Source organism: Tamandua tetradactyla, chromosome 9 (assembly GCF_023851605.1).
Source record: "Tamandua tetradactyla isolate mTamTet1 chromosome 9, mTamTet1.pri, whole genome shotgun sequence".
NCBI classification, from domain to species: Eukaryota; Metazoa; Chordata; class Mammalia; order Pilosa; family Myrmecophagidae; genus Tamandua; species Tamandua tetradactyla.
In genome coordinates, this window is record NC_135335.1 from 38673047 (window position 1) to 38687325 (window position 14279).

The 14279-nt window shown below is 48.3% G+C and overlaps 1 protein-coding gene across 8 annotated transcripts in view; it reads left to right on the forward strand.

The window, feature by feature from the left end:
- ATP2B2 (ATPase plasma membrane Ca2+ transporting 2) overlaps positions 1 to 14279 on the forward strand; it is a 368890-nt gene that overhangs the window by 283016 nt on the left and 71595 nt on the right. For all 8 annotated transcript variants that reach the window (XR_013157774.1, XM_077116558.1, XM_077116561.1 and 5 more), the window contains 2 exons: positions 8237 to 8494; positions 9574 to 9699. Coding sequence is in view for 7 of the 8 variants with exons in the window: in XM_077116558.1 (XP_076972673.1) it covers positions 8237 to 8494; positions 9574 to 9699 (384 nt within the window). In the remaining variant the exon portion in view is untranslated. The remainder of the gene's footprint in view (positions 1 to 8236; positions 8495 to 9573; positions 9700 to 14279) is intronic.

Consider the following 14279-nt stretch of genomic DNA (forward strand, 5'->3'; position numbering starts at 1 on the left):
TGCCTGCCATGCCAGAGGACCCGGGTTCGATTCCTGGTGCCTGCCCATGTAAAAAATTTTTAAAAATTAAAAAAAAAAAAAAAGAGAGCACATGGCCCACCCAGTCTAAACTATTTACTACCGCAAAAAAATTGTTGACACCTGGCTTAGAAGATCAGGAGGGCTCAGTGGACCTGCTGCTGCCCTCCCGGCCACCCAGGGCTTCTCCCCCTTCTTGTGAGCTTCGCCTGAGAAGGCGTATCTGGGCGCCAGCCCTGCGCCTCTCCTCCCTTTTCCCATTTGTGTCCTGGGCCCCTCGTTCCGCTCCAAAGCAGGGCTTCACCCAGGCTCCCTGAGTGATTCACACCTCCAGGCCTGCAGCTGCAGAAAAAACTTGTGTTGACACCCAAGCTCTTTGCATCTGACATTTTAAAACAGGACTGGCCCCATGATGAACAGCAGGCGCCCCCCTGAAGACCCCACTGTGACACATACCTGTGGGCCGATGCAAATGCATTTTCCCACATTAGGAGTCGCCGTCCCCGAGAGGGCATTCCAATATCTTCTCCCAGGTCCTGAGAGGGGCCGCTGCTCAGCAGCCCCATCCACCTGCCCAGGGAGGGTTCCAGAGCAAATGCACTCTTCTCAAAGTCAGGATGTGCAGCTGCTGACGATGCCTCGGCCCCCGCCTTTCGCTCCTCACACGGCCCATGACATCATGCCGCCAAGTGCTGGGACTTCGCCAACTCGACAGCTGCTTCCTCTGCCATGGGGAAGCCTTTCTAACTCCCCCCGGTGCATGTTTATTTAAAGTAAAAGTCCCACAGTCCTTCACATTACAAAAGTCATACAAGGTCACTGTAGAAAACATATAAAATGCAGGTAAAGAAAAAGAAGAAAAATCCTACCACCCAGAGAACATCCACTAACCTCCAAGTGTGAGGAGGCAATATGGATATATATATACACACACTGTATATCTTATATATACACACACGCACATGCACACATACTATGGGTATATGGGGCCACACAAAACGTGTTGTTTCATTGCTAGATTGTCTTATAATGGGCATTTTTTCAATCAGCAGGATTTTGTAAACACTTCTTTGTTATTAATTATGATGCAACATTTTCTAACGGCTGTGCTGTGTAAACAGCTAAGCCCACTGCACTCACTTCTTCAGGAAATCAAATAAAAAGCTAGTAGCATTTACAAAATAACCATTGTGGGCCTCAGTTTCTCCAAATGAGGTAGTCTCTGTGGTAGCTTAGAATATTTGTCCCCTTACCCCCTCTCGAGTCAAGGTTGCAAGGGAAATCAGCCCACCAGGCCCGTTAGGACAGTCACTTCAATTTTGTGTGTAATAAGGCTAAGTCGATCCTTTTTTTTTTTTTTCTGTACCACCTCTTTCCAAAGAGGATTTAAAGAGATTTACAAGAAGGATACATCTCACAAGATGAGGTGAAATAGAAAGCTAGAATCAAGGAAAAGAACAGAAGCAAATAAGCCAACTGTAATTGCTATTGCGATTTAGCTGTAAATTTACTTTTGAGCTTCCTGGTGACCAAAGCCAAAAGGGAATTCGGATGATTTGCATAGCTCAAGTTATCTGCAAGGAGGAAAACCATCAGTGCTTTAGGAAGAAAGCATTTTCCCTGACCATGATTTTGGAATGAACTTTTCACATTGGACATTATAAAAAGTGCATAATAGGGAGCATTCTTTACATGTTTTCTGGCTAACAAGAAAGAGGATTGCCCATGATTGTTGAAATGAGCCTTGAACAGAGCCACAGATACCAAGCAAAAGCTTAATAACAATGATATGTCTTACCATTTTTATACCTACCACTAGTTGGCGCTGCTACTGTTAGACATTCTGTTATTTGACCCTTGCTGTGGTTAGCTGCTATTATTATCAGAGAAACCGAGGTCCTGAGATAGTAAATGACTCTCTAAGGTCACTCAGCTAGGCAGGAGCAGAACCTCAGGCCAAGGAAACTGGCTCCTGAGCCCTCAGCCCTCGCTCCTGTCACTTGGCTTCGTTTCCTCAGAGACAGACGGGGCTGAGTCAGCACCACCTAAGGAAATGGCCCCATGTGACCTAATTTAGTGCAAGATTAGAACTCAGAGGGCAGGTGGTGGAGGGGTAGGTAAAGAGGGTGGCCCGAGCCCCGAGCCTGTACCTGGATGGACGCTCCACACACTGCCCCATCACTTCCGCCTCCAAGATGAGGAAACCGGGGTCCAGAGAGGGGAGAGATTTGCCAAGATCCCACAGCTTGTGGGTGCTACTTTCTTTCCACTCCCTTCCTGCCTCCCGCTGAGGCTCAGCTCGGACCTCCCCCTGGACAGATGTGCACTCTCTGGGAGAAGGGATGAAGCCCCTCGGCTTTGTGACACCTCAGGCACCAGCCTCAACTCTGGCTCTTCGACGTGGCCAGGATCAGCCCCCACCCCGCCCCACTCTCAGGCTTCATCCGCGCCCCCCACTCCCAGGCCCAAAGACAAAAACCGACTCAGAGGCTCTGGGGAAGACACCGGCTTGACCGAGGAAGGTGGAAAGGAGGTTCATGCTGCATCCCATACAGAGAACACCCAGTCTCAGACCTCTCACCTCCCCCCACCTGCCCACCCAATACCCCTTGCACACAGCTGGTCGGGGAATGGGGCCTGGCTATAACTGGGCACATCCTCCCTTCCAGAATCTTCTGTCCAGGTGCTGGTTTAGTGGTGCATAGCCTCACACCCAGGGAAACGGGGCTCAAAGGAGCAGTCCTCTGACCAAGATTCCCAACAGGATCAGATTTGAACCCAGCCCACCTGACCCCACCTCCTGGCAGCCCCCTTTGGAATTGGGCTACTGCTCCTGCGGCCACAGTCAGAGTCTAGTCCGGAAGTGCGTAATGCAATGGGGGGGCACAGAGGTCTGTGGTCAGGTCAGAGCCTGGGCTTGGATCCCAGCCCTGCCTCAGTCCAACCCTGGACATGGGCCGGCTCCCCGGGGCTCCCAGCTGCAGTGGCCACATCCACGAAACAGGGAGAACAGTAGCCTCATGGGGCTCCTGTGAGGATGAAAGGAAACTATGCAAAGCCCTCAGCACGGGGCCAGCACTGGGGCTGAGTACACACCCAGTGCACAGGAGCTGTCCGGCCCCAGGAAAGCAACCACCTTCCTTCCATTGCCCCAGAACCGTGCTGGCCACGGTGGCAAAAGCAGTGGTGGGGAGCGTGAGCCTGTTAGCCCCGCGAGCTGCCACCCCCCCGCGCCCCCCTCGCCCTGGCCTCCAGCACTTGTCCTTTAGTGCCCGTGAGGCCCACGGCCCCATGCCTGGCCTCCAGGCCTAGCCTGATGGAGAAACCCACACTTCAGGTGCATCAGGCAGGCCTGAGCACAGGACACATTCCAGGAAGTTCTGCAGAAGGGACAACCCCAGCTCTGTCACTGAAGGCAAAAGAAAGGGAAGAGAAGGGGAAGGGAGAAAAGGAAGGACAGAAGGAGGGAAGGAGGAGGGCTTGTGTTTGAATCTGGCCTCAGCTGCTCACAGGCAGGTGACACCCTATCCAGGGCTTGCCCTCTTCGTGTATGAAATGGGGTGTAATGCCCGCCTGGCAGCGTGGACGTGAGGAGTTAGGATAAGGTGTGCGGTGAGCTTGGCGCAGGGCCTGGCACCAAGTAGGTCTTTCGTAGGTATCCATTGCTGGCCGCACTGCCCTGTGGGCCCAGACCGCGCCCAGCGGTGGCGTTACTACCATCCCTTCACGCTGTCTGCTTTTACGTACTATTTAACTCCCGGAGTTTGTAGTGTTAATTTGCATTTCCTTAATGAATAATAATGTTGAGCATGTTTCCATATACCTATTGGCATTTTGGATATCTTCTGTGAAGAAATGTCTATTAAAATCCCTGGTCCATTTTTTTTTCCCTTTATTGCATTGTTTGGCTTTTTGGTGTTGAGTAGTAGGAGTTATTTTTAGATTCCATACATTCAAATTCTCTATTTTCTTATTGATTTTCTGTATTGGATGGTGTCTCAATTATAGAACACCATTATTGTGGTGTATTGATGTCTCCAACTCTTGCGGTAGTATTATTTATTTCTCTCTTTCAGTTGTTTCATTTTTGCTTCGTATATTTTGGGGCTTTGTTGTTATGTTTATAATCATTATATATTTTGGGATTGAGCCTTTTATCAGTACATAATATCCTTCTTTGTATCTTATAATCTTTTATTACTTAAAACCTATTTTGTCTGACAGTAATATGGCCACTCCAGATCTCTTTTGATCACTGTTTGCATGGAATGTCTTTTTTTAAAGTGAGTCTCCAGCAGACAGTAATAGATGGATCATGCTTTTTCATGCAACCAACCAACCTTTGCCTTTTTTAAAAATATATTTTTTGAGAAATCTTCACACACATACATTCCATACATGGTGTATAGTTAGTGGCTCACAATGTATCACACAGTTGTGTATTCGTCACCATGATCATTTTTAGAACATTCGCATTACTCCAGGAGAAGAAATAAATAGAAAAAACTCATGCATACCATACCCCTTACTACTCCCTCTCATTGACCACTAGTATTTCCATCTACCCAACTTATTTTACCCTTTGTCCCCCCTACTATTATTTTTATTTTTATTTTTTACATGGGCAGGCACCGGGAATCAAACCCAGGTCTCCGACATGGCAGACGAGAATTCTGCCACTGAGCCACTGTCACACCGCCCTTGTCCCCCGTATTGTTTATTTTATTTTATTTTTTATCTATATTTTTTTACTCTTCTGTCCATGCCCTGAATAAAAGGAGCATCAGACACAAGATTTGCACAATCACACATTCACACTGTAAAAAGTTATATCTGTATACAATCATCTTCAAGAATCAAGGCTACTGGAAACAGCTCAACAGTTTCAGGTACTTCCCTCCAGCCTCTCCAATACACCATAAACTAAAAAGTGGATATCTATATAATGCATAAGAATAACCCCCAGGATAACCTCTCAACTCTGTTTGAAATCTCTCAGCCACTGAAACTTTATTTTGTCTCATTTCTCTCTTCCCTCTTTTGGTCAAGAAGGCTTTCTCAATCCCTTGATGCCAGGTCCTGGCTCATCCCAGGAGTTCTGTCCCACGTTACCAGGGAAATTTATACCCTCGGAGTAAGGAGGGAGGGCAGTGAGTTCACCTACCAAGTGACTTAGAGAGAGAGGCCACATCTGAGCAACAAAAGAGGTTCTCTGGGGCATAATTCTCTTAGGCATGATTATCAGTGGGCTTAGCCTCTCCTCTGCAGGAATAAATTTCATAGGGGCAAACCCAGAATCTAGGACTTAGCCTATTGATTTGGTTGTCCCCACTGCTTGTGAGAATATCAGAAGTTCTTCAAATGGGGAAGCTGAATGTGTCCTCTTTTCTCCCCATTCGCCCAAGGGGACTTTGCAAATACTTCTTTATTCATGCCTTAATTACTCTGGTCTATATGAGGGCATCACACTAACCTGGGCAAACCAACAAAATCTCTTGCACTATTCAAGATTCCGTGTACTTATGGTGTTCAACTAAACTGGCCAATCAAGTTAAATTAGGAAATGCACTACCCACAATATAAATTTTGCACCAAATAAACATCTCTTCCTCTAGTTCCACACAGAAGTTAAAGCTTTAGAATATGGACAATATCATCCTTTATCCAATCTCTGCCTTTTGTTTTTCCCCATGGGCAGGCACCAGGAATCAAACCCAGGTCTCCAGCATGGCAGACGAGAGCTCTGCCTGCTGAGCCACCATAGCCCGCCCAATCTCTGCCTTTTAATAAGGGAGTTTCATCCACTGACATTTAAGATAGTAACTGAGAAGAAGGTTTTACTTCTGCCATTTAGCTATTTGTTTTCTGTTTGTCTTGTTTTTTTGTTCTTCAACCCCATTACTGCCATTTTTTATATTTTGTTGCTTTTTTGAAGTGCACCGTTTTGATTGCCTTCTTCTTTCCTTTTCTCTGTATTTTTAGTTATCTTCTTAGTGGTCAGTTTTGTAATTATCATTAACATCTTAAACTAATAGCAACCTAGTTCAACTAGTATTAACCTGCTTTCGGTAGTATACAGACCCTCTATTCCTGTATCTCTTTGTCCCTCCCCTTTATATCATTATTGTTTCAGATTATAGCTTTATACATCATATGCTCATTAACATAGATTTTAAATATTTTTTACATATTTGCCTATTAAGTCATATATGGAGAAAAAGGCAGTTAAAACCAAAAATATAGTAATATAGGATTTTATATACTCCTATGTAGTTACTTTTACCAACATTCTTTGCTTTTTCTTATGGATTCAAGTTGCTGTCTAGTGTCTTTTTATGTCAGCCTGAAGGGCTCCCTTTAGCAGTTTTTATAGGGCAGTTCCTCTGGTAATGAACTCTTTCCACTTTTGTTTATCTGTAAATATCTTCATTTCTCCTTCATGAGGGAAAATTTTGCCAGATATATAATTTGGGGTTGACAAGTTTTTTTTTTCTTTGAGGACTTTAAATATGTCCTCCCACTGTCTTCTGGCCTCCATAGTTTCTGATAAGAAATCCGGTATGCAATCTTTTCTATGTGACAGGTTGTTTCTCTCTTGCTGCTTTCAAAACCTGCTTTGTCTTTGGATTTTGACATTTTCTGTATAATGTGTCTTGGCGTAAATATATTAGAGTCTACCTTACTTGGAGTTCATTGAGCTTCCTAGATGTGTGTATTCATATCTTTTATCAGATTTGGGAAATTTTAGCCATTATTTCTTCAAATATTATCTCTGCCCCTTTCTTTCTCTCTTGTTCTTCTGGGAGTCTAATAATGTGGCTGTTGGTATACTTGAAGATGTCTCACAGGACCTTCAAGCTCTGTTCATTTTTCTTTATTATTTTTTCCATCTGTGCTTCACACTGTATAATTTTAATTGTCTTGTCTTCAAGTACACTGATCCTTCCTTCTGCCTGTTCAAATCTGCTGTTGAATCTGCCTAATGAGTTTTTCATTTCAATACTTTACTCACATCGCCAACATTTCTATTGGACCTTTTTTTTTATTGTTTTCATCTCTTTATTCTATTCAGATATTTATCTAATTTCCTTTAGTTCTTTGTACATAGATTCCATTAATTCATTGAATATACTTGAGATGATTGACTTAAAGTCTGTAACTGATAGTTTCTGACCATTTTTTTCCCCATGAATGGGCTATAGTTTTCCTGTTTCTTTGTATGTTTTATAATTTTGTTGCAAACTGGACATTCTCATATTGTTATTTTGCTGGAAATTTAATTTTCTCACTCTTCTGGGTTTGCTTGTTTGTTGTTGTTATTGTTGAGGGTGGAGCCATTAATTTTGTTATTTTTCCAACCTACTTTTACTCTCAAACAGGGAATGGAAAGAGGAAAGAGGAAAAAAATGTTACCGTCTCCTTAAGACTGCCAGTTTTGCCCACAAGGGGTTGGAACAATAGCTGCCCTCAGAACCAGCCTTTCCACCCCCCAGTGAGCTGAAGTAGCTGATCAAAAGCAGTGATCATTAGTCAGACCACATACACCCAGATATTGGAGGGTTACTTCCTTATTGTCCACCCTGGCACTAACAAATGATACCAGACCTGCCTCATGGCTACTGGGGGAACTAAAGGAACTGAAATGTCTGCAAAACTATTAGACCCAAAGCACATGCAACATCAGTCACCTTTCTGCTGATCCAACCTCATTTTTCCTCTTGGCTCGTGAATTAGGCCTCTGTGTTAGGTCTGTGCTCAACACTCCATTAAATCTCAACCCTCACAATAGGTCCGTTAGATACAGAATATTCCTCCCATTTTGCAGATGAGAAAACAGAAGTTCACAGAGATGAATTCATTTACCCAAGGTCTCACAGCTAGAACAGAGGCAGGAAACCAAAGCAGCTAAGATTGTGAGCTCTGCAGCCAGACTACCTGGGTCCAAATCCCCACTCCCCACTTGCCTCTCTCACCTTGGGCAAATCATTTGAGCTCTTAAAGAAGCCTCAGTTTCTTCATCTGTGAAGTGGGAAGAGTGAGTCCTCAGTGAAATGACCCACGGAAAGCCCTTTACACAAGGCTTGGTGCAAAGAAGCGCTGAATAACCAGACCGTTATTACTCTGATTGTCAGTAGTTGCCCCTGAAAGAGCTGGGATCTAAATCCAGGCCTCTCTTGCCACCTGACTCATTCTTCCTGCTTCCTTCTGCTCTCTGCAGGATGTGCAACAGCCCAGGGCGGGGCAGAGGACGAAGGGGAGGCCGAGGCGGGCTGGATCGAGGGAGCTGCCATCCTGCTCTCGGTCATCTGTGTGGTCCTTGTCACGGCCTTCAACGACTGGAGCAAAGAGAAGCAGTTCCGGGGCCTGCAGAGCCGCATTGAGCAGGAGCAGAAATTCACCGTGGTGCGGGCAGCCCAGGTCGTCCAGATTCCTGTGGCCGAGATCGTGGTTGGGGACATTGCCCAGGTCAAGTATGGTAAGCATCCCAGCCATGGAGTCAGGCTACAGAGCTGGAGCCCAGACAGAGGTGGGGCAGGCCAGGAGCCCAGGCAGACCCAAAGAAGCTGGTCCAGGGAAGGATGTGGGTCCCCAAAGGCTGATCCCAGGCCAAGATGTGTTCTGGATCCTCTGGGAGGTCTGAGGGTGCTTCTTGGAAGAGGTAAGATTCCAGGACCCATTTAAATCAGAAATGGCAAATATGTGGCACATGAGCCACCATTCTTCAAACCTCCCCTATGGGAGACATCGCTAAACAATCACAGCTCAGAGCTCAGATGCAACATCAGAAGCGTTCTCAACACAGCACTACTAATACTCAGAATGGGTTGATGAGATGAAATCTACTTCCCGTTCCTGATTTGGCTGTTGATAGACAGTGGTTGGGTTAAAGAAGGTGTTAGAGGTAGTGGATGGAGAAGAACAAACATTCTCATCCTGTGATACTGCTAACGAGACAGTGGGCAGGCTGGCACCAAATGGGGTTTGGACAAGATATGTCCAAACATATCTGTAAAGGAGGCCAAAAGCAGAGGTGGGGATTGGAGTGCCTCTCCTCAGTCAATACTGGGGAGGGCTTGGTTGCCTCTGATAATGTACCTGTCTTGGGTTCTCCTGAATCCAACCAAGACTGGTCCCTTCCTAAAGGATTTCCCCAAACTGTAAGGGAGACTAGAGAAGACAGAATCATTGAGAAACGGGGCCCCATGTCCAAGCCAGCCCAAGAAAAGCACTTTGTAAAACTCATGTCCACCTGAGCTAGAATTTTTTTGGGCCGGACCTTCACCTGCTCCCCTGGGCCTTGTCCCTGAGGTCTTCAGCTGCCTGTTGGTGTACATTGCACCATCTTGGTTCCTGCACATGGCGCCATCTTGGTTCCTGCACATGGCGCCACCTTGGTTCCTGTACATGGCGCCATCTTGGTTCCTGCACCCTGGAAGCTTTAAGCATTTCGTTCCCACTGGTGAACCTTCCACTATCATAACACCTTTAAGGGAAAGTTCCAGCCTCCCCAGCCTCCTAAGACGGTACTGACTCCCACTCCGTCCCTCCCCCCAGGTGACCTCCTCCCTGCAGATGGCCTCTTCATCCAGGGCAATGACCTCAAGATCGATGAGAGCTCCCTGACCGGGGAATCTGACCAGGTGCGCAAGTCTGTGGACAAGGACCCCATGCTGCTGTCAGGTGAGCTGCAGCCTGGCGGCAGGCTCTCCGTTGCAGGCTCCCACCCCTTTGAGTATCTGGGGGACTTGGATCCTTGGCTCTGGGATCTCTGGCCAACTCAGCCCCAATTGAGAACTCCCTCCCTTTCCTCCCAACACCTGCACACTGAACTTGCCATGGGCTCAGCACTGTTCTAGGGCCTGAGGATACTGCGGTGAGCAAAACCAACCAAGATTCCCTACCCTCTTGGAACTGACCTTCCAGTGACTTGGTGTACTAAAAAGTCAAAAATGGAAGGCCGTTTCCCTGAAGGGTGAGAAAGAACCCATCTGGTGACAGATGTACCGACCTCAACTGTGTGCCTGGTCCACGCCCAGATGCTGGGGGTGCAACCCTGAATAAGACAGATGAAGCCCCAGGCCCAAGAAACTTGCAATACAGTGAGGAGAGAGAGAGGGGCAATGTGAAAATTCCAGAGGGTCACAGGTGTATAAAAAACATAAAGCCGAATGATGGGATGTGGGTGAATAGGGAAACCAAGGAAGGCTTCTTGGGGGAGGCAGCATGGGAGCCACAGTGATGAGAAGGATCAGGCCTTGTGATTGTCCAGGGGAAGAGCATGCTGAGCAGAGGGAACAGCAAGGGCCAAGGCTCAGAGGCAGGGATCTGGCTGGAGGATTGTGAGCGAGATAGAGAGAGGGGAAGGCCTGGATGTCAGGCCTCATGGACCAGGTCAGGAGTTTGGAAATTATTCTGAGTGTGAAGGGGATTTTCTGGAATGAAGGAGAGTGTTAAAGTGAGCTGATTATACTTACAGTTGTAAAAGCTCGCTCAGGGGTGAGAGTAAAGGAGGAGACCCTACAGGGGTGAGGCACTAGCCAGGAGAGACACACTCCCTGCAGAGACTCCCTGAATGTGTCAATTGTCCAGTGATGCTCAGCAAATAGCCTCTGAGCTGCCAGACTCAGAGAACAAGGCATTGGCTCTCAATGTCTCAGGTCAGCCCCTGCCCTCAGGAGCCACCTACCCGGGTGGGATGGGGAGAGCAGACCTGCAAACCACTTACTCCAGCAGTGAGATGAGAGGAAGGTGTGATAAAGCACAAAAGGAGCAATTACTTCAGCCCTGGGGAGTGCAGCAGAGCTACCCAGAGGAGGTGGCATTGAACTGGGTTTTGAAGAGTGAATAGGAGTTTGTCAAACAGAGTTGTGAAGAAAGGGTCCTTCTAAAAAAGGCAATCATGTGCAAAGGCGTGAAGTTTGAAGGAGTATAGGACGTCCTAGAAATACAAGGAGGAATATCAAGGGGTTTGCAGAGTAGGTCTGTTGGAAGGAGTGAGAATTGAAGGCAGAGCATTTATCTGAGACTTATTCAATCAACGTTTATTGAACACGGGGCAGCCGGGTACCAGTGGCTAATGAGGTAAACAAGGTCCCTGCCCTCCTGGAGCTTATAACCTAATAAAGGAGACAGATAATAAAGGGACAAATGGGCAAATAGGAGTAGGGTAATTTCAGATTGTGATGAATCAGATGAAGACAATATACCATTGTACTGGGATAGAGACCCTGAGGAGGGGGCAAGAATTTTAGTTAATCAGGAAGGGCTCTCTGAGGAGGAGGCATTTGAGCTAAAACCTGAATGGGGAGAAGAAGAAGTGTTCCAGGAAGAAGAAACAGCAAGTACAAAGGCCCTGGGGTCTGACCAAGAAATCAGAGGTGGATCTCGAATGCCTTCATGGAACTTAGGGTCACATGAGAGTTCAGTAAATGGTAGCAACCCCTGTGGTCTTGGTTCCAGCCTCTGGGATGAATTGGTGGGTAGAGAAGCAAACATCCTTGAGAGAAGTGGCTGGGTCCTCTGGCATCGTGGAAGTTGAGGAGAGGCGCTGGGCCTGGGTAGACAAGTGGTGAATGCTCCAGACAGTTTGGCAAATGAGGAAGCAGTGTAGTTACCTGGCAGGAGGGTGGGGAGAGAAAATACTTAGAATCACTGGCCTGACCTCCTCATAAACCAGGCGTGCCCAGCTGCAGAGAGGTCTGTAAAGGACCGGGACCTGGGAGAGACGGAGGAGAAGCCAGCTGGCCAGCCTAGGGTGAGTCATGCAGGCAGGGATAGGAAGGACCAAAGAGAACAGACTGGCCAAAAGTAAAATGATGCTGAGGGCAGAAGAGAGGAAAGCAGTCCTCTTAGCAAGACGCAGAAGGAGAGCAAGGAGGAGATTGGCGAGAACTTGGAGGCCTCGCGGTGCCCTCTTGGGCTCTGTGCTCCTTCTTCCTTGTTGAAAAGCCTCGTCAGCTGGGGAGGGACAGCAGGCTGTCTCCGAAGTCCCAGGAGGCCAAGGCATCGTAAGAAAGAGCAGAGACCTGCAGGTGCCTGGAGACTCAGGGCTGTGCTCTCCCCTGGACAGGGAAGGGCAAGGGGAATGGCGACAGACAAACAGCTCTCCAGGTCTCAGCAGGAATCTGGGTGAATTCTAAGACGCCTAGGCTGGCGGAGGCAGCATTAGTCCTCAGAGAGATCCTCAGATGGCGTGGGAGTCGGTGGCCTGTTAGCGCTGAGAAAAGAAAGGGACGATCACAAGAAACCACCATGGGGCGTCCCAAACCGTGTCGAAGCAGCTGGCTTTGGTCTCGACCTGTGCAGCTGGTCCAGGCGCCCAGGAAAATGGGACAGCCCGCAATGTCCTTGTCAGCCCGCTGGGGAAGGATGAGGCCAGGAGACTTAGGTAGGTTTGTGCTGACGCCTGGATTGCTGGAAATCCGGTAGAAGGTGGCCTCCCGCAGGGCTCGTTCCCACTGCAAAGTGGAAAATGCAACCCCCAAGCTCGCAGAGACCACAAGTGCAGGGAAGATGGCGACAAGAAAGCCAGAGTCAAGATCCTTTAAAAAGGTCACCACCGGCATGCAGGAGGAAGTACACTGAAGATGAAATTTGGCAGGGATCAATCAGAAGGCCTGCAGCGCTGGCGTTCAGAAACGCCCCTGCACCGTGGTAGGGAAGGGTGAGGGAGGACAGCAGAGCCGAGGCAGATGGGGAAAGGACTGAGAGTGGTGAGCACTCGGCTTGATAGAAAGCAGTCGAATTGGAAAGAGAAAAATTCCGTAATAAAACAGTTCTAGAACAAAACAGGCTGCCTGAAAGGTAGTGAGCTCCCTGTTGCTGATTGTGTGTAAGCAGGGCCAGGACAAGCTGTGGGTGGGGGTGTGATAGACGGCACCCAAGCGTTGAGTGGGCATGGTACCCAGTGCCCCTTCCATGCCCTGTCCCTCACCTTGTACTTCTGCTGCAGACCTGCCACTCTGCCTCTGCTGACACCGCTCTCTCCTCCCAGACTGCCCTCTCCCTTCCTTTTCACTCATGTAAGTCACACAGCCCCACCTCCTCCAGGAAGCCTTCCCTAACCACCAGTACACCCAGCCCTGTGGCAGACAGCCCCTCCCAGCCTACCACTCCACATTCGGATGGGTCATTCAGGCACAGCCTCGTGAGATTGATTGAGTTTTCCACTGCACAAAGCCGCTCAAATAAAGTAAAGAACAAAAGGCATCCACAGTCCCACCACCCAGATTAGATCTAACTGGTGCCGCCTTTATGGGTCCCTCCCATGCCTGGACCTGCACCAGCAGGGACAGTGATTTAGTTTGCTGGGGCTGCTATAACAAAGTCCTACAGACTGGGTGGATTGAAACCACAGAAAGTTGTTCTCTCACAGTTCTTGAGGCTAGAAGCTGAACTCAGGGGTGTCAGCAGGACCACGCTCCCTCTGAAGGCTCCGGAAAGGAAGGCTTCCTGGCCTCTTTCAGCTTCTGATGGCCTCACGTGTTCCTTGACCTGTGGCAGCAAAACTCCAACCTCTGCCTCAGTCTTCACGTGGCCTTTTCCCCTATGCCTCTGTGGCCGCACATCCAAATCTCCCTCTGCTTTCTCTTCCAAGGACACCAGTCATTGGATTTAGGGCTCACACTGACCCAGTGTAACCTCATCTTAAATTGCTTATATCTGCAGAGATTTCCATATAAGGTCACATTCGCAGGTCCTGGAGGTTAGGACTGGAGCACTCCTTCCTGAAGGACACAGTTCCACCCACAGCAGATGGACACGGCTGCAAAGTGCATTGATCCTCCCTCCCCAAGAGGTCTGAGCGGCTGGGGTCCTGGGACCCCCAGAGATTAGCAGGAGAAGGCCGTGCCCAGCCCACATGCCCTAGGCCCTGCATGCTTAGGGGTGCAGGCACTGCTTGCCAAAGGCAAGGAGAAAGAAGCTGCAAAGTCTGGTAGGAAGAGCTGGGAGACAGGCTGGGCTGAGCCAGACCCAGCTTGGGAATGCACTTGCTGTGCGACCCTGAGCCCAGCACTTCACTTCTCTGAGCCTCAGTTTGTCTCTGAGATCAGCAGGGATGTCGTTGTGAGTGACATAGGGGAAGGGCCTTACTCGGTCTCCAGCTCATGATGCTCAAGACAGGCAGGTTCCTTTCCCATTCCCGTGAAGCTTGGACTTGGGTGTAAAACAGGCCTGTGTTCAAATTCCAACTCTGTCCCTCCTTGGCCAGGGAACCCGGAAAAGCGTTTCTGAGCCTCTGTTCCCTCCCTTGTAAAATG